Below are 23407 nucleotides of genomic sequence, written 5' to 3'. Positions count from 1 at the left end.
GTTCAAATTGTGTCCATTATCAAGCAAAATACTGAGCCCTAAGATCAGATACTGCTTAAGGCTTCAGATTTAATTTTTACCATATTAACTGTTTTGAAAACCTATCTCCCTCTTTGAGAGAGGGGAAAATCTACTATATTATCAGATGAGATCTGTGTGTTACTTGCTTTTGCTGAACCTTCTTGTAACCATTTTTTTTTGTGCTCACATCCCTTTTCCCAAATGATCATGAATACGTGTTTATAAGGGAAGGAACTTTTTATTTTGTCTTACACAAAGTAGACGCTTAATAACAAATGGTTAGACAAGGGAAAGCTCAAAGTTATTTTTAAACACCAAAGTGACTATGACCAGTGCAGTGCTTTATCTGCTGTGTGGGACACTTCCAGCTCCCCTCCAGGGCCAACAGACATACCAGGCCCTAAAAGTATCTCTGGATGATAATAAAGACATTCGTGTCCATTGCTGATACCTGATAGGGAATCAAGGTAAACAACACAACAGCTTGTATTTAAAGCTAAGGAGGGTAAAAACCTACTAATAACTTTCCTTCAATCTGCATTTCTAATCTGTTTTATACAGTTAAGGTTTCAAGGTAGTCCTTCCACAAGACAGCATGGAAGTTATAGGAATGTTCCAGGCAGAAGCCCTAGGGAATAGTTATATGTATAAAAGAAAAAAGAAAAAGTTCTTTAAGAAGGGGATGCAACCACACTCCAAAGATATTGATCAGGCATTATTCCAGAGTTAGTCACAGGATGTAGGTGCAAAAGTCTGTAAACACTGGCAAGCAAAATCAAATTATTTAATGAGGAATGAAAAGCCATATGACAATGGCATCTTGAAGGTACAGAAAAGGGGAGAGAGGGAGCTCATAAATTTGCTCTATCATGTCCTTTCTTTACTTGCCTTATTTTATTGAAATGCTCTTTACTTGAAATGCCCTGGCTTTATTCATTTACAAAATACTGATAGGTATTCTGAGTTCAAAAACAAACAAAAAAATTTGAGTCTGTTAGTTGCAGAGTAACTAAAGCTAACATACACTTCCTTGTGGGCTGGTACTGCCTCATTTAAAAAGCTCTAAGGTCTCTTCTAGACATCGGAAGTGGATCTCTACTTTGTAAGGTAGGAAGTCACTCTGCTGAAGGCTGAGTGTTTCAGCCAGATAAGGGCTCTTGAGAAACAGGTGCCCTTGAGCCAAAAATGAATTATTAAAAATGCACCGTTAACACACCACCTTACTATGACTAAAGGAAACAAAAAGCACCTCATTCAAAATAGATGAAGTATAGGGATGGGTACTTTCAAAAGATGATAAAGCTCTTTTTAAAAAATTCTCATTAAAATAAAATTACTTGGAAATCTACAAAGCAAATAGAAAGGAACAAAAATTGCTATGAGTACTGATGAGGTGGGTGCTTGAAGGCAGCTCCTTCACAGGTGAGGGGATGAGACAACTGGCGGGCGCTGGAACTGATCGGCAAGGCCTTGGAATCGACGATGACTTCGCAAATTCCTGTCTACCCACTGAGTCAGGCTGTACCTCAGTAGGGGCTTCTGTCTGAATCGGGGGTAGTTTCTGCCAGGAAGAAAAAGCAGAAAAAGACAAATGGTGAAAGTGCTCTGTTTGTATGGAGGTTTGCAAGGAGAGAAGAATAGCAGTCATCTTAGTGAGCTCATTAATTTAGGAAAATCTCTGAAAACAACATTTCAATCGCTGAAGTTAAACATTACTTCCCTCTTCTTGCTATTATTTTATACTTATATAGTAAATACAATAGCTCTTTTCTCTCCCCACAGAAACATTAGCACCTAGACATTATGGTGATAGGTGCTATAGAAACATTCGGATGCTCTTATTTACTACATATAGTGGAAAACCAATATACAGACAGAAAAACCATAAGGACATTTATAGCAATTATCTATTTCATTCCTCACAACAGCCCTAGCCCTCCAAAAGGACCTCACTGTCTTGACACAATTGAAGGTTGCTTAGGACACAACAGTTAAAATTAGAATTTCCCAGAGAAAGTAAATCATCATGTGAGCATTACAATGCAGGTTTAAGGATTGGCCAATTCCACTGGACTGAAGCAGACTCTCCATGTTGCCCTTCTAAAAAAAAGAGAAAAAGTAGAAAGAACACTTTTGACTTAAAAGGCAGAAGACCTCGATCTACATTCCTTATCAGCCATCCGCTAACTATGACATCTTAGACAAATCATAACAATAACATTTCAATTGGGGATGTTATAGGAAAGAGTTTTCGAGAAATCTTAAAATGTAATATAAATGTGAACCATTATGTAACATCAAGGAAAAATATTGGGCTTGGAATCAAGAAACTTGACTTCAAATAGTAATTACTGTTCTAACAAATTAAGTTACAATTTGCTAGCATGTGACAATGGGCAAATAGTTTATCTGAGTTTCTGTGTTTTCATCTATAAAATGTAGGAATAATCCATATTACATCACTACTATTTCTCAGTGCTGCTGAAAGCAAAGTACTTGATACATGAGAAAGTATTAAAGGAAGATGAACAATTATTATCTAAAAACTCTAACCTCAGTAAAATATATTTTAAGATAATAAATAGCTATCCAAACTCTTTACCTGGACTTACAGGATTTTAAAGCTGAAAAAGACTTTAGAGATCTAGTCTAAACATTCTCATTTTATGTACAGGGGTACCAAGACCTAAAGAGATTTAACAGCTTGTCCATGGTCTCTTAGCTAGCAAGCAGCACAGCTGGCAATCAAACCCGGGGCTCTTGTTGTAAATCAATGTTGTTTATTATTACAGCTTCTTCCTACTACAGCCAATCCATTCTTCCTTCTTAAAACTTTTCCCATTCATTCCTTTCAACTAGCACTACAACCTAAGCTCTCCTCGGATCCATCTTACAAACACATCAACAGCAGATTCACAATGACATTTAGATCATCAAAAAGAAACCTACCAAAAAAAATGTTATTAAGTGTGTGTGTGTGTGTGTGTGTGTGTGTGTGTGTGTGGAGAGAGGGGGGCGGGAGAGAAGGGGTGAGGAGAAAGAGAAAAAGAAACCTACCAACCCCATCTGAAGAAACAGCTTTGGGGCATTTTTTTTTTCATATTTCTAAAAACTCGGACAGGAGATGTTGAGTACAAATATGAACCAGGAAACAGTGTAGGTCAAGATCTTTAAAATTTAGTTTCATTCTAAATAATAAAACTCAGCAATAAAGCTATTAGGGGAGTGGTACATTCATGCTCCAAAAGCCCGGCAATCACCAACATAAAGCATGAAGGGGGCATGCCTGTACAGTTTTATGAGGAGCAAGAAGCAACCAGAATCGGTTGACTGAATGAATACCTCTTTATCTAGACACAATGGGGAGCCCAGAGAACCTGGAAAAAAACAAAAACAAAAACAAAAACAAAAAATTCAAGTCCATTCAATTAATGATGGAGACTATCTATAGTCCTGTCTCTTATCTTTCAACACTTTTGGAGCAAATTAATCAATAACCCTGAAAAGACATATTATTCTCTTCTTGCGTTAGGTCCCACTCTTCTCTTCAGTCAAATCACTTACTTACCTCATGGTGAGGTCTGAGGGGTGCTGCCACCGCTGGTGCTGCATGTGATATTCCACATTAGCAACTTGGTCCATCAAAGCATAGAACTCGCCTAAGGTACCTACAATGCACAAAAGTCAATATTTGGGGGGCACCTATATGTGCTGGAGTCTAAGATCATCATCTGGATTGGTATTCAGAAAGCAGCTATGTGGGAACCAGGTAACGTATCCAAGGACAGTCAACTCATAGGCTTATCATAAGGCTTGCATGGACAGAGGCAACCAAGGAAAGCAAAAGCCAAGAGGAGAGAAAGTTTTCAGTGGAGCTTGACAGTGATTTCCCAGAACAAAGAAACTTTCATAATGCACATTAGAATATCAACACGACCTTGGCATAATATGCATTAGATATTTCTCTGAGGTCTATGATAATGTCTTAAGAATCCTTCCAAACACACATCACCCTCTAGTTTTCTGGGGGAAGATGGGGGGAGGGGGGGAGAGGGGAAGGGCGGCGGCGGACAAGTTACATAATCAGTCAATACGTAAACTAAATGAGTCCGCAGCATGACAAGGCCATTAAGCCAGCCAATACTAACTTGGGCTTCCTTGAGAGGACAAAGAGATGTCTGCTGTCCCGTAAGCCAGGACACAGCCAATCACACACAGTCTGGGAATGTCACGAAGGGTGTCCAGAAGGATCACTGGGATGGTCAAAGGCCTCCAGGTTGTAAGGGTTGGCTGAGAGAATGGGGATCTTTAGCTTGAAGAAAAGAAGACTCGGGAAACACAAAACAGCTACCTCCCTGTATTTAAAAAACTGTCATGGGAAGAGAATTCTGACTTGGTCTGTGTGGCCTCAAGAGTACAGATCTAAAAGCGAGGAACAGAAACTGAAGAGAGACAAATGTGGACCTAATGCAAGGGGAAACCTCCCAAAAGTCTATACGTTTATAAACTCCCTCACTGGAGCTCTGTGAGAGCAAGTTGGATGATTTGTTGGGTACACTTGAAAGAAGGGCTTTTATTCAGGTACATGTTGGACTAGATGGACTCTGAGGTCCTTTCCAATTCAGATTCTGTAATGAATCTGTTCTCCAGCGTGTGGTTACAAATTGTGCCTTCCCAATTGTGCAGAAATAGCCCTTTCAGAAAAATATAAACTCTTCCAAGGTTTCACGTTGCAGTGATCCTGCCAAAACTTCACCAAGGGAGGTTTGGCAAAGTACACGCATCCTGGTGTCCAAGGTCTCAAAATGGAACCACTGACAGCTCCAAGACTCTCTGCAGTGCATGTCCCTTAGCCCACTCATCTCTCACCACCTGGTACTTCAGCCTTATTAACCCAGCAGCAGAGACTTAGGCTAAACTGAAAACTTCTCATGATGAAGTTTATTCATTTCAATATAGAGAAGGAAGAAAGAATGGCAGGCTTATTTTAACATGCTGGATTGTAAGATACTGAACCATCCAGAGGTGAACATTCAGCATATTCTACCTAACTTGGGATTCTCTGAAAACTTTCCTTTCTATAAAAGTGATTCAGAAGTTTGGTAGCTAGAGGTTATACAAATAGATTAATGAGCTTACAGTCAAACAGAATAATCCATAAATAAAAGCATTTGTCTTCTATCTAGTCTGACTACATCCAATCACTATCTAGCTAACTCTACTTGAAATCTACAAAAGTTCAGGCCTTTGAAGGAGACAGATAACCCTCAAATAATAGAAGCAAATACAATTTGTGCTGGCTTGTTTTTTTTTTAAACTGCTTATACAAGATCATGTATTGACTGTGTTAAAAATTGAACTTATTCACCCCCTACAACAATGCCTTTCTATTCTACTCATTACCACCTGTAACAAAACAGGTTCACAAGAGTCCTCTGACTTTTCCATCAGGCCCTGGAAACCCTAGGAATTACTGGGCTACTCTTATCATCCTGTTAAGATCTTATCAGTCTTGGCACTTTACTTCATCACTACCTTCTGTCTCTCTGACTGGAGGGTAGGGCCATGAATTCCAAACTTTCTTTAAGGAGAGAGCTCAGATATATAATTTTTCTCCTGACTATAGTCTGCTTTGGAATTTCTTTGCCTTCTCTTCCAGGCCCTAAGTCTGGTACTTTTTTTTCCTCTTCTTTTTAGATTTCTTTTGTGTGTTGTCTTCCCCCTTTAGATCGTGAAGTCACTGAGGGCAAGGACTCTTTTTTTTTTTTTTTTTTTTTTGTATTTGTATACTTAGCACAGCGCCTGGAATGTAGCAGGTATGTAAAAAATGTTTACTAATTACTAATTAATCGATTAATTCACGGAATCAAAAAGTCTGAGGAGCCTTGAGCAGCCATTAGTCCAATCCATAAGTGAGATGCCTATTATGACATCCAACAAGTGGTCACCCAGGATCTGTTTGAAAATGGGATATCCTATACACAATACCTTTTATCTTCTACCTCTTCTGTGTTCAGAAAACAAACCCTGGAAAATGAGGCAATCCAATACCATCACAGGACCCTGTAAGAAGGCAACCCTGATTGAATGGAACTCTCTCATGAGAGAGATTCCCAATGACTCCTTTCTCCCTTCTGAATATGAATCCAACCCTATTGTACTTTATCAAGGTCTGCTATGTCAGAGGGACAATGCTAGGCAACAGAGATAAAGAGACAAAGCCAAACAAGAAATCACTCTCTCCTCTGGGGAATTTACATTTTCCTGGACAAGAGATACACATGTAAACAGCTACATGTATGCACGACATGATAGGAGGAAGATGGCACCCACAACCAGGACACAAAATCATTTCGGTCATTTCAAGCCTGAGCAGATTCCTCTCCTGCTCCCTCTCCCAAGCTACTGGTCCTTTTTTCCTATTATCTTGTATTATTTTGTAAATCCATCAGTTCCAGAAGAATGTAAGCACTTTGAGGAAGAGACATTGTCTTGGCTTAAGGTGTTTTTTGTTGCTGTTGAATTTAGCTAGGAGAAAGGGAAAGCTTGGAGATGTCTGTGACATCAGCTTTCACAAACTGTCTCTAAGCATCAGAAGTATCATTAGCGAGAGGACTTAGGTTTGACCAGGACCACAGGGGGAAAGTGACAGGAAAGGAGATTCGGGGCTAATGCAAAGATGTCCTTCCTTAAAGCAGAATGAGTCACCTCGCTTGAGGCTTGCAAGCCAAGGCTGGACAACCACTTGCCATACACTTGCAGATCATGAAAAGATACGGGTATGATTAGATGGCCTCTGGGCACTTTTTTGCTCTGAAAGTGTCATTTTATACAGATTTATTATCATTATAACTTTCACATTGGGCTAGAAAATGACCAAATAAATTCTGGATAATATATAAGCCTATAAGCCAACTCAAAAACAATTCAAACTAAATTTCTGCATGCCAAATTCTGTGAAAGGCCACAAGGATACAAAGGTAAAATCAGACATAGTCCCTGACCTCAAAGACTTTGCAGTCTAATAATATAGGAGACATTTACGAAAAAAAGATAATAAAAATCTGAGTGAGAAAAGTGCAAAAGAGAGGTCCAAGATGCCACAGGAGATTTAGGGAAAAGTGGTCCTCATACAACTAGGAACTGCAGGAAAGCTTTATGGATGAACTCATAACCAAGTCGGACCCTGAAAATTAAAGCAGGCAGATTATGAAGAGTAATGTAAATCCATGTCAAGTACAGAGAAATGTAAGCAAAAACAGAATGATATCAGGAATAAGAAAAGAATTCTATTCATCTTCAATAATTGAGGTAATGTGAGATAAGGCTTGAAAAGTAGACTGAGAAGTGGTTTTCAAGTAGAAGAGTAATCAGAACTGTATATTAGGAAAGTTATTTATTGGTGGTATGGATGAACTAGACAGGAGAGATGAAAACTGAAAGATTAATTAAATTGAAGTAGGGTGGCAGCAGGGGAAATGGAAGAAAAATGGATTCCAAAAGATTTTAAGTAATATATTTTAAATATATTAAAACTACATTTTTGTAGTTATTAATCAGGGCAATTTTATGAAGCCAAGCTTAACCTAATATGGGGAAAGGATGAGAAAAAGGAAGGGAGAATAAAAGATAATTCAGATTTGGAATCTGAATGATTCCATATATTATAGCAATATCACCAACAGAAAGTTAAGAAAAAATTGTTTTTTTTTAAGAAGAGGAAAAGGAATGACTTCAACAACATCTTGAGTTTGAGCAGGACAAAAAAGCAGTAATGTCCAGAGGGTTAGTTGAAGATACAAGGCTGAAGTTTAGACGAGAGACTGAGGCTGGATATAGTGATCTTTAAGTCAACCAAATAGAATAAATAATTGAAGGCATGAAATTAGTTAAAACTGCCAAGAGAGACTGCAGAAATTGAAAAGAGCCAAGAAGAATTTTTCGGGGGAGGCTCACATTTAGAATGTGGGAAGAGCCTTTGAAAGAGACAGATGGAATTGTCAGAAGGATAGGAAAATTGTGAGAGTACAGTGTCACAAAACCAATGGGAAGAAAAAGTAACAAAGAAGAATGGTCAATAATGACAAATGCTAGAAAAAGGTCAAGAAGAATAAACTAAGAAAGATACTATAATAAGGTCGTTTTTTTTTAAGCTTTGGAAAAAAACAATACTGGTAATGATAAGAATTAAAGCCAGTTTGCAAAGAACTTCAGAATTAGTTGGGAGAGAGAGAATTATTCTTTTTAGATGTTACATAATGAATTATAGGACAAATATGACTAACCACCTTCAAGGGAAGATTTTGCTTAAGTATTGCTCAAAACTAGAATCAGGTAGGTTAGCGTTAAGCAGGTCATCAAATAGGAATATTTTTTGAGCATTAGCCAAAGATGACAAAAAACAATTACTATGATTTTGGCCCCAAAGAGATCACTGCTAACCTAAGACAAATAAAAAAAAAAAAGAAAGAAAAGGCTAGATTCTATGTACCAAAAATAATCTCAGTGGCAGTTTTTGTGATAGTAAAAAACTGGAACCAAAGTTGATGTCCACTGACTGGGAAGTAGCTAAACATACCATAGTACATGCATGTAACAGAATATTATGTATTATGCTATAAGATATTATAAATATGAAAAAATAAAAGAAATGTGGGAAACCATATAAGATGAAGTAGGGTGAAGTAAAACAAAATAATAATGGCCACAGTAAATGAAACTGAAGTCTGTGTAATCTTAATAACCAAGCTTAATCCCAAAGAAGAGCTGAGAAGATGTATCTCCCACCTTTCACTACATAGGTGGAGTGTGCATGGAATAAAATATCATTTGAAGTCAATATACTGGGTCTTACTAAAATGCTTCTTCCCCCTTAATCTTTTTAAATTTTTACTACAAAGAAAGGTTCACTGAAGGGAGAAAGGAGGGATATATTTGGAAATAAATGATGTAAAAACAAAATATATTTCAAAAAAATATATTCATATATTCTGAAAACTGAAAAAAGAATATATTAAGTTTCAATCTTCTGGTTCAATATCTACTAGTAAGTCTCACTGAGTTGGGGGGGAGGGGGAAGGGAAGGAGAGATCTATTCAGAAACAGAGGTGATATAAACTATACCATTTTTAAATCTTTCACTCCCTACTGCCTCTTTAACAAAAGTCTAAGCTCTTTTGCCTGGTACTCAATCTCCTACTTCTCCTTATCCTTACTTTACTCCAAGTATACTGTTCCAACTAAGTTTTCCTCAACACACCACATGAATTTGTCTTTTGTATCATTTACATGGAATGTAGGGATAATGGGTTCTTAGCCAGCAATGCAATGAACTCAATGAAAATCAGCAAAACTATATTTATGTGGTATCTTATTAATCAAGGCAATAAAAGCCAAGCTTAACCAAAAAAATCTATCACCTAACTTCAGTGGGTATTCTCCCTCACAGTGCAGATCAGAGCCCACTCATACCTTCACATCCAATGCACTTCTCGTCCATGTTCTCCAGAGAAGATCAACCGCACTTGAGGCCTTCCCTCTGAGTCTACTGGTATTCCACGGATATCAGTGCAACACTTGGGCTGTCCATCTGTTTCTCTCGCTCTTGTTATACAAGGAGTCAACATATTTACTGGATCACATCCCTCACACCAATTATACGAAGTCATCCCTGGTAAGAGGCTACAGCCTTCTTATTCCCACCACATATCTCTGGGTCATACACAATTCTGATTCTTCACATTCTGTGATAATCCATGATTCCCCAGTCACAAAATATTACTGAAAGACTACTGCTATTTAAAGGATAGATTTGTGGTTCAAATAACATCCTGGGATTGGGAAAAGTACTACACAATTTCTCAAATGTGAACCAGCCAGCTCTTTTCATCCTTTTTAAGTTAGGGCCCAATCACTGTCATCTATAATGCCCGTCCAGGATATAGATACAGATGGACTATCTCAAAAAGAACCCAATAATCCAAAAGTAAATGACAGTCAGGCAATAAACAATCCATTTGGTTTCTCCAGTGGAGATTGTTGGCCCATCTTGAGTAGGCTGTGGATTTCACCGAGAACGTCTAGTGGTTTGATGTAATCAACAATCACTCATAAACCTGTTCAACCTCACTATCTGAATGAAATGCCAAATCCAAAAAATAGTCATTACTACCTCAATAGTTAATTTCTCAATGGAATACACAGAGATCTGTCTTTTGCCCTATGTTATTTGACACTTTAAACAATGACTTGAACATACAGATGGCAAATTTGTCACATATGCAGTTGAAATAACATTAGGAAATATTGCTAAGATGGATGACAAACTAAGCATTCAAAAAGATCCTGACAAGTGAGAAAGATAGGCATAATAAGATGAAATTTCATAAAGAAATGTAAGTCTTGTGCTTGGGTTTTTTTTTTTTAATCACTTTCAACTTGTAGGAACTAAAGCAGAGGAAAATAAGCAGCACAATCTAGACAGTGACCACCAAAAAATAAGGAAAACAACCTCATGAGATACCATTAGAACTCTAGTCTAAGCTATGGCACTGATAGTACTAAGGGCAGCATACCTCTGTCTTCTCAAGGAAGAGGTGATATATTATAGCTGCAAAAAGAGGTAGGCCTAGCTTAGCTTGGAAGCAATACTGATGTATGAAAGAAAAGCATTAATAAAAACATTTGTTTAAAAAAACATCAACCTCACTAATACAACAGGAAAGAGACATGATTTGACAAGTTTATCTAGGGGAGGAGGGAAATAAAGGCTTTTAGTAGAGTGCTGCAGTATTGCAGCAGGCCCAACAAAACAGTAACTACTGCAAGGAATTCCATAGTGTACAGCCTCTGTAGTCCATATCACTTTCCAAAACATAGCTAAAAGAATATGTCTACTATTAAAGAATTTTAAAACTGCAAATGCCATCCTAGCAAGCAAGCTGACATTGTTTGCTAGAAACAAATCAAGTGAGAGGAAAACTAAAAGTTCTATATTCTTAACCAATGGATACATTTCAAGGCCAGTTCCCATGGAAAATCTTGTCAGAAAAAACAAAAAATGAGGGGAAAAAAAAAAAAACCTCCTTAGGACACTTTACTTATTTTCAGCTTGCCCAGACAATTTATTTACAATTTCATTCCTTTGCCTTGCACCCTTAAATTCCTGGAAAGATATGTTCCTAAAATTATGATAATGCTAGGATTCAGGCTAAGTCAAAGATTTTTTTTTTATGACACTTTAGGTTTATATCCTAAGGAGAGATTAGAAGGATGTCTTCTGATCCTGAGCTTACTGCCCTAAAAAACCCCAAGAGAACTAGAAAATTGAAACACCTCTAGTATGTATAAAAATGGGTTTTTTTTTTGGGGGGGGTATAAAAAAGAAAATACTTGTGACCACCAGGACCTATATTCCTTCCTTCTCACTAGCTTGGAAATGCTAACACCTGAAGATGAAGATAACATAAATGCTAGTGTCTTCTCCCAACTTGCTAATTTGAAACTGCAGGCCTCTGTACTACCCAGAAAGCTGACAACTATCTGATCATACATGATTGGCATGAGCTATAAAAGATAGTTTGCCATCTTTTCATTTTCACCCAGAATATCCTTGAAATAGGTATAGATCATCAGCAAGATTTTTCGATGGCAATCAGGGCTAAGTTACTTGCTCAGTCACAGATAAATGTCTCAGTCCAGATTTGAACTCAGGTCCTCCTTACTCCAGGGCTAGTGCTCAATCCACCATGTCACTTAGCTGCCCTCTTCAAAGATTTTAAAGAGCTAAAGAGGCATAGAGCTTGGCAGTTGCTGACGTGCCTTTGATATGCTTTTCATAGTAAAATACTACATGTGATTATTCCCCCTCCCATGATTTAATATTTCTTCCTTCTACTTTGGAAATCTTTAATCAGTGCTTCTACACCACATCACCTTCTGCAAGGCTCTCTTCTTTGTGTCTTTGGCTTAGAGAGAGCCACTCTTCCTGACTTAAATATCATTTCCAATTCCTCATATCAGATACTGAAGTTAAAATGTTGGGGGTTAGGGATGGGGGTGGTGCCCTCCACAGTCATCAATGACAAGACACTTCAATTTTCTTTTCTTTCTTTCTTTCTTCCTTTTTTTTTTTTTTTTTTTTTTTGCTAAGGCAATTGAGGTTGAGTGACTTGCCCAGGGTCACACAGCTAGGAAATGTTAAGTGTCTGAGGCCAAATTTGAACTCAGGTCCTCCTGACTTCAGGGCTGGCACTCTAACCATTGCGCCACCTAGCTGCCCCAAGACATTTCAGTTTTCAAAAATCATTCCATTTCATTCCCAATGTTCTTGGGATCATATAATCTACTTGGGTTTCATGCCAAGCCTTCCACATATTTGTCTTCTCCATACCACTTCACTCTTGTGAAAGGTTCTATTGCTCATCTTCCATTGTTCTCCAGTTTCATGTTTTACGAACGAATCTGTATTCTAAACAGGTATTATCCTGGTACTATGACTCTTCATCTGGCACAAAGAGCAAGTCTACACTGGCGGGGTACTTCCTGAACATTTTGATATCCTCAGTGTGAAAAGTGCCTTTGATTAAACTTCTGTAAAAAATGATGAAAATCTAGGTCAATGTCTTTACTTTTATCCATTTCTCATCTTTCAACATCAGTACAGCCCATTAAGAGCCCAGATTAGCATTAGCAAGATTACATAATTATCTTTCCTATCTTCATGCTTTTTTCTAGTTTTTTGTCGATCTTGATTTTTGGTCCAACTAAACAACAATCAGTGTACACAAGTGACTCAAAAATAACTGTCATCAGGAACCAATTACTTTCTGTTAACATACAGTGAACTTAAATTTTTGTGATGGCCATATCCAGTGGCTTCCCAGTATCTTCTTTAATCAATTCCCCTCCTCCCCCCCTCCAATATCTTCTTGATATTCAGACATAAAGCTTCTCAAGAAACTAAGTTCTGGGTTATTTCTTTTCCTGAATCACATTTCCCAACATATTTTTGAACCATCTTCCTCTTGCATTTAAGTTTTATATTGAAGCCATTGAATATTTTAGGTATAGATTAAAGATATAAAAATAATTGACAAGTTCTTCACAGAATTTCTTTACTTCTTCATCCTCTACAACAGATAGCATATAAGCTGCAATTATCTTCACAGTAGTTTTTTTTTTTTTATTTATGTTCATCAAAGCACTGCAAGGTCAGATGGTCAAGTGTTCCATGAAGTGATGTTTCTTGTTGTCTTTGGATAAATTATGAAACTGACACTACAAACTTGTGTGTCCAAACATTGTTTACTATCAAAAAGCCTTATGGTTCAGTTAAATACAAAAAAATCATAAGTAGAATAACTGCTAAGTGAATTACTTGGCTATGGTAATACAAATACATGAGGATGATCCCTAGCCCAAAGTGATCTCTCACTCCTCTGATTTCCACAGCTCTAATCTGCCCTACTAATTCCAGCACCATCTAAATAACAAAGCAATCTTATATTTCTTTCATACATTTCACATATCATATATCTCTATATCCTCTCTGAACTAGACTATAAGGGCTCTCACACCTCTTTTTATCTACAACATCAAGCACAAGGTAGTATACATAGATTCCCAAATATATGACTTACAAACAGCTAACAATTAAATCTCTTTATTACATATTTTCTTCTCCTCCCTGAAAAAGCTTGCTTTTCATCCTCCAAACTAGTACAACAAAAGGACTTCAATAACACATTAAACATTCAATATTTTGTATTCATAGTACGAGAGAAATGAGGAATAGATCAGAGATACTTAACAACCAACGTTTCTCCCTAGTGTTGTTAATGCTACATTCATAAACCAGAAAGCTCTGTCCATGGATATATAGTTGTTGGTAGAAAATGATGGGCAGTTCAACTATCCTCCTTCATCCCTAAATTCTTTCACTATAATAGCTGCAAAGCTGATGGAAAAAGAATGTGGCACACACTCAGACGACCAATGAGTTGACTAGCTTCACTTAAACTGTACTTTTCCTTCTACTGGAGTGAAGGAGGGAATTCTTAGGAAGTAATGAGGTTAAAAAAAGGAACATCAATAAAATTGAATTTTAAAAGAAAATTACAGTTTCCACTTTAGGACAATGTATCTGACCATCAGCTATTTAACATATGGTCCTTCAGTTTAGCCCTAACAGGGCCTCTATCACCCATCACCTTTAGAAATTTCTATTAGAAAAATGACCACCACTGGAACACAGCCTCTTCTGGTCCAGAGGCTGAATCTAGCCCAGTGAGCTTGCAATATCATCTAATGAATAAGATTGGGAAGAGCTCAACTTAAAGGACCTGGAAAACTATTCATAGCTTTTTACCTAATTATAGGCTGAGGTAGAAATATCTAAAGAGGAACTAATCCCAAATGTATATGAAAAAGGAGTTTTCCCAACCAACACTTCCCCCAAACCTTTGCTTGACAAGCTCTGGTAATGCAGAGCCTCTTCCTTGTCCGGGTAGCTCTCTTCAGAACAATAAATGTTAAGAGGTTTGTCCTCGAATCAAGTCAAAGCCTGTCCCTTCCCCACTACTCCTGGTTCTTCCAACAGCTTTATTTAACTTTGGTGCCAACAAGGTAGATAGCTTTTGCAATGCAGACAAACCAGAAAAGGAAAATAAATTCCTTAAGTGCCATGAAGCCCATGGAATAATACAACCTTTAATCATCTACTTCTAGCAGGAACTTTGTCCACAAAATCATACGGATACAGCACAGTGCTGAAGGGGCCATGGAGAAAGGACCACACGCCTGGGCTCTAATCTTAACTCTGACATTTACTAACCATCTGATGTTAAGTCAATCCATTTCCTTCTCTAAGCTTGTTTTCCTCATCTGTAAAATGTGGTTAGCATCACCTGCCTTGTTTATCTCACAGAGTTGCTGTTAGAATCAAATGAGATAATATAAGTAAAAGTTACTTTGGAAACTATAAACTGTTATACAACTATTACATAACAATTCTCATTAACATCAATTTTATTGAATGATAGGTCTGCATTGGTTAATAACCACAAAAGAGACAATCTCCATTTACTGGCATTGAAAGCATTATCTTCACTCCAAACTGGTCAACAAAGCTACTTTCAAAACAATCTTGAATGAAGTATTCTTTTATTTAAGGTTCTAGGCTGTGGATAAGGATACAGTTAAGACACACTAATAAGCTTCAGCAAATTAAAACTAATCAGCTCCACTAGTCTGAGCCACACTGAACTGAACAAAAATGACCCAGCACCTTCCCCACCCCATTCCTGTTTACCTTGGTTAGATTCCAGAGGGTGTTTTAAGTGAGCAATGACATTCTTAAGGTAAACTTGCTTCTTCTGTTCCAGCTCAGTTTGCGAAAATGTCTGAATCTTACTCCTTAAAACAAAGCATATCAAAAAAAAAAAAAAAATAGTTCATCAGTATTGACAGAAGACATCAATACAACTAGCAATATTCTCTTTAGGATCCAGTGACAGAAGACAGTATTGATTTTAGCAGCATGCTACACATTTCTTGAGGTCAGAGTTTAAAATAAAGCAGATGCACTTAAACAATTTGGTCTCTTCACTACTAACAAAAGAGAAGAAGAATATTCAAGTTCCAGAAAGAGTTTCACATGCACTGAATGTTTCCATAACACTTTGTAAACCTCAAGGAATTTCATCAAAATGGGATTTAAAATTGTAAAAGAAGGGACAGCTAGGTGGTGAATGGATAGAATACCAGTCCTGAAGTCAGGAAGACCTGAGTTCAAATCACTTCCTAACTGTGTAATCCTGGGCAAGTCACTTAACCCTAATTGCCTCAGCCAAAAAACAAAAAAAAATTGGAAAAGTACCCAAATTTCCTGGGTATATGAATGATTGAGTTATAAGAAAAAACACCTCTTTATACATATAAAGTGACAGGTTATCAAATGACTTTTAAACTAGATAAGGCAGAACAATATAATCATTGCTAACCTCATCTTTCTGACCAAAAAACAAACAAACCAAGAAACTTTCTACCTCTTCCCTAAAAAATGTTCAAATTCTCACAGTGATTGTTTGGCACATGATCTTGCTATATTGATAGGACCAAATCGAAAGCTTACATCAGCTATGAAAAGGTTAATACGCAAATTGTTTTCAGACTTTACAATTAGAAAGCAAGCTAACAGTTTATTCCAAAACCTCCTTTCTCAAGGAAATTAACCGTGCTGCTACTGCCATCTCTTGGGAAAGGAAGACATGGATTAGAAAAGGCTCCTACATCTTTACAGATGGGTTTTACAGATAAAAGGCATCTTAAAGATTTTCCAACCCAACTGTATTATTTGTTCTTGGTTCTCAAAGAGGATCATGACATCAGAAAGCTGATACTACGGCATACAAGTGAGGGTGGGCTTTGCAAATCCACCAGTCTCACTTTGTCCTCCAGAGTCATCTGGGTTCAGTGGCAAGATATAGATCATGACATCTGGAGAGGGTCCTAGATGCAATGGGAGATCTTGATCTTTAAATAGAAAGAAATGAGGCAAAGAATGGTCTCTTTTGCTTTGTCACCAAAAAACCTAAAAAAATCTAATCTGGGAGGGGAAGACCCTCAGAGTATTGGATCAAAAACGAAACTGTTATTTACATTCACTCTTAGTCAATCAAAGCCCAAACAATGACCAATTAAGCTTGGCCTGAAACTTACAGTTGGTCAATCAATGAAAGCCCAGAGTGATTAGGATTTAAAGTGTGTTCGTTAAGAAAGAAATCTAACCAATAAACACTGAGGTATCTTAACACATATACATGCAAAATAAGTATATATAAAATAAATATATACAAAATAAGTATGTATACATACATACATATATATATGGGGGGAAGGAAGGGAGGGAGAAAGGAAGGAAGGGAGGAAGGGAAGAAGGAAGGAAGAAAGAAGGAAGGAAAGGAAGGAAGGGAGGAAGGAGGGAGAGAGGAAAGAAGAAAAGCAAGGAAGGAGAGGGAAAGGGAAGTTAAGAGAGAGGGAAAAAAGGAAGAAGGGAGGGAAAGGAGGGAAAGAAGGGAAGACAAAGGGAGGAGGGAAGAAAGGATAAAAAGGAGGAAGGGAGAGAAAAAACTGTGTTGCCCAGATGATCAGTTCATTCATAGCATGAATTGCCCCCAAAGCATCATCCAGTTCTAAAAGGGTTAGACTAGTCTCTGTACACTTATTTCTTCATGAGGAGAATTAATTTTTTTGGTACATCCCATCCTCCCAATGTGGCTATCATTTTTTTTTTTTAATATTTCCTCTGTTACTATTTAAGCCTTTTACTGTGACCAGATTTCCCCTTAAACTGTAAAAAAGGATGAGAAATAATAGAAACTAGGGTGGAGCAGAGGTGCCAGAAATAGAAGGGGGGGAGGAGGGAAGGGGGCCCTAGGCATCACAGACAATGGATTTGACTTTGTTACATTACCTTGCTCTGGCCTGTAGAAGTGGAATGACTTTGCCTAATCTTCTCTCATATCCTTCCTTCTGCTCAGAATCCATGTCTAGTCTGACCAGCTTTCATTAAAATAAAACCACAAAAAGGAAGAAATGTTAGGAAAAGCAAAATTAAATGATAGTAATGACAATAAAAGCCTTTTGGTGATGATGTCCTAGATACTGGCAAGAGCCAAAGAGACATTATTGATCTATATTATTGATCTATGTCCATGAAGATTTGTAATTCAAATTACAAATAGGCCAAATGTGGAGAACAAGACAAGCTAAAAGTCCAAAGGGAAACATAAGGATAAATTTTCCTAACATGCAAAGAAATCCAGGACCAAGCTTACTTTGGTTGAATGAACAGATGTGTCACTTAATTTGTGTCCACCATTGCCTGAAGATAAGGCCACCTCTTGTCTCTGAGACTGTTCCAAGGTCGGAGAAGCCATGGGCACAGACTCCTCACAAGTAGGCCCACTTGCTCTAGGAGCCTCCTGAGAAGGGCCAGCTTTATGAGGCTGGGGCCCTTCCCAGACAGAACAAGAAGAGCTGGTTTCTTTAGTGCAAAGTTTGCCATCATTTTGGCCATGATCTTCTTTACTCACATCTTCCTTCAAGGAGGGGGTTCCCAAACAGTATGCATTATTGGATCCATCTTTGGAAGAAAACTCAGTCTTCTTTGGACCAAGCACATCATCACAAACCGTTGAATTAAAAGGTGAGACAACAGTTATTTTCAAGAGACTTTTTTCTGGCACAAAGTGTCTGCTAGCAGGTGCGTGACTAGCTGGGGTACTTATCTGAGGTAGTTTATGGATGCTAGCTGGCCCAGCTCTGGGTCCCAAGCTGCAGAGTACATTTATATCTTGGGGAGAGTTAAACGAAGCACAACTACAGCTTCCCAACTTCTCAGGGTCACCACCTGTATCTTTTCGTAATCCTCCCAGAGACTGTTCATTTAATGAGTCATCATCCTTCAAGAGCTCCTGAATCTCTTCTTCTGTATAACTGAAATGACCATCATCCTCTTCTCCCTCAGAGAGCTCCAGTAAGGAGTCATCTAGTCCATCTTCATCCAGTCCAAACCTACCCCAGGATGAGATAGGAACATTGTCTTTAGGTAGGAGAGAGGTAATTTTAGTCTGCTCAGACCTTGAGCCATTGAAACCACCAGAGGACTCTAGAGAGCAGGTCATATCTGGGGAAGCAAAAGGCAGTATTTTAGCCAAACACTGGAACTCTATTATGCCAATTCAAACACTATTTATGGAGAAACAACATCTTTTCTGAAATGTCTAAAATCTTTTTACTCTGGGGATTTTATCATTAAATATAACTAAATCATGCACTAAGAACAGAAGAACATAAAGGACTGTCTTCCGTACTGTGTGGAACTGCTGAAGCAATCAACAATCTCTCTGCCTCTGCCACGAGATCAATTGGAAGTAGGTTTCAGCTCCTGCTGGATGTTCCTTTCAGGAGATGTCAAAATGACTGACTCCCACCTTCCTGCAGACACAAAGAAAATTAAAGGATCTTCTCTTAACTTTCACCTCAGTTAATTATATTAGGCAACAATGCTGTACTTATTCATTTTGATCTTGATAGAGAACATCAAAAAGTTGGGATTGGGGAGAAGGGGGTCAAGAAAACAAGAAAGGCCTTTAAGAAAAGAGTTATATAACAAGGCTCTATTCATTATAACTACTTTATCGGAAATGTTTTACTGATCTTTAAAAAATTCTTATCACTGTCCCAAGGAAACTCTTACCCTCCCCAACAGAACCCTTTTTTTTCCAAACAAAGCAGATAAGCAAAAGAAAGTGAGCCACTAACTTCATTTCATTGCTTCTTACGGAGCTACAGTGGGAAAGCAAAAGTAAAAAGAAAACCAGCCTGCAGGTGAAGAGACCCTAGTTCAAGTCCTTTGAATATTAATGCAAATGAAAGCTTTGAAAAAGAGGAAGAACAAGTGGTAGAGAAATATTAAATCAGTCAATCAGAAGTAGTATCACTAGTCCTTGGCAAAAATAATCAGGGCACCAGCTTATCTCCCTCCCCAGTACTCTTTCCTTAGCCCCAACTTTGAGAATAACTTGAAATGTTTTCCCCAAAGTTCATAAAAATCCAACTGGAAAAAAATTATTTAAAGTATGTTGTAAACAAATTTCATAACAGAGATAACAGGAATCAAACCTTTCACTACACTGCAATTCAATTCCTATATTTCAAAAAGATAGAATGGCATATCTACTATCTTCCTGCTTCAGCAAGAATTACTAAGAAAATGCTGTATCAAGGAAAACGGCATTTTCTTACAGAAAACTTTCAAGAGGCCTTCTACCACAACCTAGAATTCCATCTTGAGTTCTAAAATCCCTTCTCTCCTTTGCCCACTTTCAACAGACTTAGAAAACTATAAGAAAGAAAGAAAAATAAGAATACTTTTTCCTTTACCTATTTGGGGAATAATTTGCTATTGTTGCTAAAAGCATTTACTAAGCACTTACTGTGTGCTAGGCATCAAGAACACAAGCATGAGAGTGTGAGAATCCTTGTCCTTATATGTCACAGGGATGAAGAGGGAAGGCACCTAGGAGCTAAGTGACATTCTTCTTTCTAATAGCAATATTTTCAAAGGAAAAGGAAAAGGAGGTAGTGGACAAGTTTTGCCAATAGATAATCAGACTCTTGCTGTATGTGCCTTTCAGGAGATGTCAAAAAGTTGATATATTTGTATCCTACTTCTGTATATCTATAACTCCACTCTGTAAGTGCAGTCATTAAATCAAGACAAGTGATATAGTAAAAGGCTTAGGTCCCTGTCCTATTTCTATTATCTGACAGTCACAACCCTAACTCTATCCATTTAGAGCCCCAATTTCCAGATCACTTATGAAATAGGAAAACCATCCTTCAAAATTCACCAGATTATTGTTGGAATCAAATAAGATAATAGAAGCACCTGTGATGTGCTATGTAAATGCAAGCTACTACATTCAAGCAAAAAAGTTCACAAATAAAAGTAAAGGGATGAAATGTGAAGATAATTGCATTACATCACTCTCTGCCTTTTTCTATAGTCCAGAAGCAGGGATACTATAAACATAATTGTTTTTAATACTAAGTAAATAGCCTTCATCTAAAAATGAAGAAAGTCTCATTTACAAATCTCAGGAGAAAGGAATCCTCCCATTCCCAGAATCCTTTCTTTCAGTTTACTCTGCTCCCAATCACTTCTGTGACCCTATTCTGTCCTTTCCCTTGCCACCTGTCCACCCCCATCTTAACACTTCAATTTACCACCCCCTCTCTCTGTTCCACAGCCTCCCAAATGGAATCTCAGAAACAGGTTCCTTTTCTATTTTTATCCTACTTCAGAAAACCCACTGCTTTACAGTACAAAGATGGTTTTTATCCAGAGAACCAAAACAAAGTAGCACCTGATACAACCAAACCTTCCTTATTCTAAGGGCTATCAGCCTGTAGGCAAAAGCTAAGCCATTGAATAGATAGCAGTGGTCAAGGGAAAAGCAAAAACAAAAGCAACAGAACATCCTTCTCCCATATTGTGACTTTCAAATTGGTCTACATAGGATAAGAGGACAGATTTCTAGCCTCTTCTGCTTGATAATGCATTTTTGTTGATCAATCCCATCTTTACCAAAATCAAACAAAAGTACTGTCCTTGAAGTGTAATTTGGTCCATTCTGCTTAACTTTTTTATTGTTACAAAGAAAGGTTCTATGAGGGGGGAGGCATCACACTTAGAACTAGACGGGACCTTAGGGGCTATTTATCTAATTTCATTTTACAGATGAAATTTACATGGTGGAGTACCAGATGTTAAAAATACATATATATTAAAACTTTTAAAATAAATTAATGCTTCCAGAGTCAATAAGAAAAAGCAATGTAAGATCACTACTAAAAAGCAACACAATTCAGACTAAATTAAACATCAGCAATTAATAGTATTGTTAAAGGACATACATCTTTCCTTTCTGTTATCCAAAATACACTCCCATCAATCACAATCACTCAGGCTATTTAAGTATTGGGGAATTGCGAGGCAAAGCGGCTGTCTATTGTGTCAAAACAAAATCAACCATTAAAAATATATTTTTAAAATGCTTTCTCTATTGCAAATCACTTTATAAACACTCACAAATCTAATGCTTACAATTCTTGTGGGGTAGGCTATACAGTTACTACCTGTGTGACCCCAGATAGCTGGGTCTCATTTCCTCACCTGTAAAATAAGATTGGACCAAGGTCCCTTCAAGTTCTAAAGTCCTACATTCCTAAGCAATCACCACCCTAGAAACCTGAGAAACAACGACTTACCAAGGCACACAACTAGCCACAACTCCAGGTGCAAACTTAAGAGGCATCAGGACTAAATAATAAGGCCTAGATGAGGAGATCAGCTCAGGGCTTCTTCCACTACCTGCAGTCCCCACTCCTACATGATTAGTCTTTCAGGTCCCGAAGGGCAGACTCGCCTCACCAGGACAGACATCAGCCATTTCCCCCAGAGTAGCCCCAGTCCAAAGCAGGGCCGCAGTCACCAGGGTCCTTAGAGGCCGGGACAGTGCTGTTACAGACCAGGACCCTGACGCCCCAAGCCCTCACCCCAAGTTAAGTGACTTGTCCAAGTCCCCAAAATCCACCTCAGAAGTAAGATTTGAACCCAAATCCTCGACTCCAGAGCCAGGATCTCTCCACAGTCATATAATTATGCATACACCCCACAAGGTGGGAAGAGAAGGATGCGGCATCCAAGATCCACTGACACAGACTCCTGAGGGGCGGCCCGCTGGGGCCAAAAGAACCAGCCACTCCTGTCTGGGGTGCAATTCGGCTGGGGGCACCAGCAGCCTCTCCAACCCACGGGCAGGCCGAGACGGCAGAGGCCCAGGTCTGCGGCTCCAGGAGTGGGGACAGGCAGGGCGCTCGGCCCCCACCTCTGGGAGGCCACTGGGCAGGGGCATCAGCCCCCCATCTCTGCCAGGCAGAAAGGCACCTGGCGCATCACTTCCCCATCTCTAGGAGGCAGAAAGGCGCCTAGGGCATCAGGCCCCCCGCCTCTGGGAAGCAGAGAAGAGCCGGGGCATCAGGCCCCCCGCCTCTGGGAAGCAGAGAGGAGCCGGGGCATCAGGCCCCCCGCCTCTGGGAAGCAGAGACGAGCCTGGGCATCAGGCCCCCCGCCTCTGGGAAGCAGAGAAGAGCCGGGGCATCAGCCCCCATCTCTGGGAGGCAGAGAGGAGCCTGGGACATCTGTCCCCCACCTCTGGAACGCAAATAGGGCGAGGCCATCAGCCCCCTGGGGGTGAAGCAGGTTCATCAGCCCCTCCAACTCTGGAGGACGGGGGCAGGCAGGGGTATGGGCGCCCTTCCCCAGGAGAGGCTCAAACCGGCCGCGGCTGCTCCCCCCTCCCCCCTCCCCCGGGCCTGGGCCTCTCGCTCCCGCCCCCGCCGGGCTTCACGGAGGGTCCCGGACCGCCGGGCGCAGCCTCCTTCCCCGGGCCAGGGGTCAGCACCCCCTCGCCGCTCTTCACCTCACGAAGCCGGGGCGGGCAAAACTGAGTTCACATAGGCCGCGGCGCCATCTTACCGCTCGCCCGAGCCCCGGCCTCGCCCACCCGCGAGGTAGCCCCTAGGCCAACGCCGGCGAGGGGGTTGGGGCGTGGGGGCCAAGGGCAGGGAAGGCGGCAGCGACTGGGGGCGGGGCTGACGCCAGGTGATTGGCAGGAAACCGCCCCGCCTCCTAGAGGGAACAGCCTGGGCGGTGAGCAGGCGCAGAAGCTGCTGTCCGCCCCACCTCCCCAAGCGTCACTAACCTCCGCCTCCTCAATCCCTCTCTTTCCCCGCCCTTTCTCTTCTCTAAATTGGC

The 23407-nt window shown here is 39.4% G+C and overlaps 1 protein-coding gene across 3 annotated transcripts; it reads right to left on the bottom strand.

Moving 5' to 3' along the window:
- Nucleotides 1-239: 239 nt before the first annotated feature.
- S100PBP (S100P binding protein) lies at nucleotides 240-23341 on the bottom strand. 3 transcript variants are annotated; one of them, XM_051987868.1, is made up of 7 exons: nucleotides 23073-23300; nucleotides 18897-19020; nucleotides 17859-18709; nucleotides 17495-17583; nucleotides 15332-15435; nucleotides 3590-3689; nucleotides 240-1582 (listed from the first exon to the last, which is right to left on the bottom strand). In XM_051987868.1, exons 3-7 carry the CDS (start codon nucleotides 18705-18707, stop codon nucleotides 1438-1440), a joined length of 1287 nt encoding a protein of 428 aa, XP_051843828.1. In that variant the 5' UTR covers nucleotides 18708-18709; nucleotides 18897-19020; nucleotides 23073-23300; the 3' UTR covers nucleotides 240-1437. The 3 variants fall into 3 exon arrangements, with proteins under 3 accessions (XP_051843828.1, XP_051843829.1, XP_051843830.1); XM_051987869.1 differs by having other exon boundaries at nucleotides 23129-23300; XM_051987870.1 differs by lacking the exon at nucleotides 3590-3689 and having other exon boundaries at nucleotides 1466-1582; nucleotides 23073-23341.
- Nucleotides 23342-23407: the final 66 nt, after the last annotated feature.

This window comes from Antechinus flavipes, chromosome 3 (assembly GCF_016432865.1).
Source record: "Antechinus flavipes isolate AdamAnt ecotype Samford, QLD, Australia chromosome 3, AdamAnt_v2, whole genome shotgun sequence".
NCBI classification, from domain to species: domain Eukaryota; kingdom Metazoa; phylum Chordata; class Mammalia; order Dasyuromorphia; family Dasyuridae; genus Antechinus; species Antechinus flavipes.
This window is presented reverse-complemented; position numbering and strand designations above follow the sequence as displayed.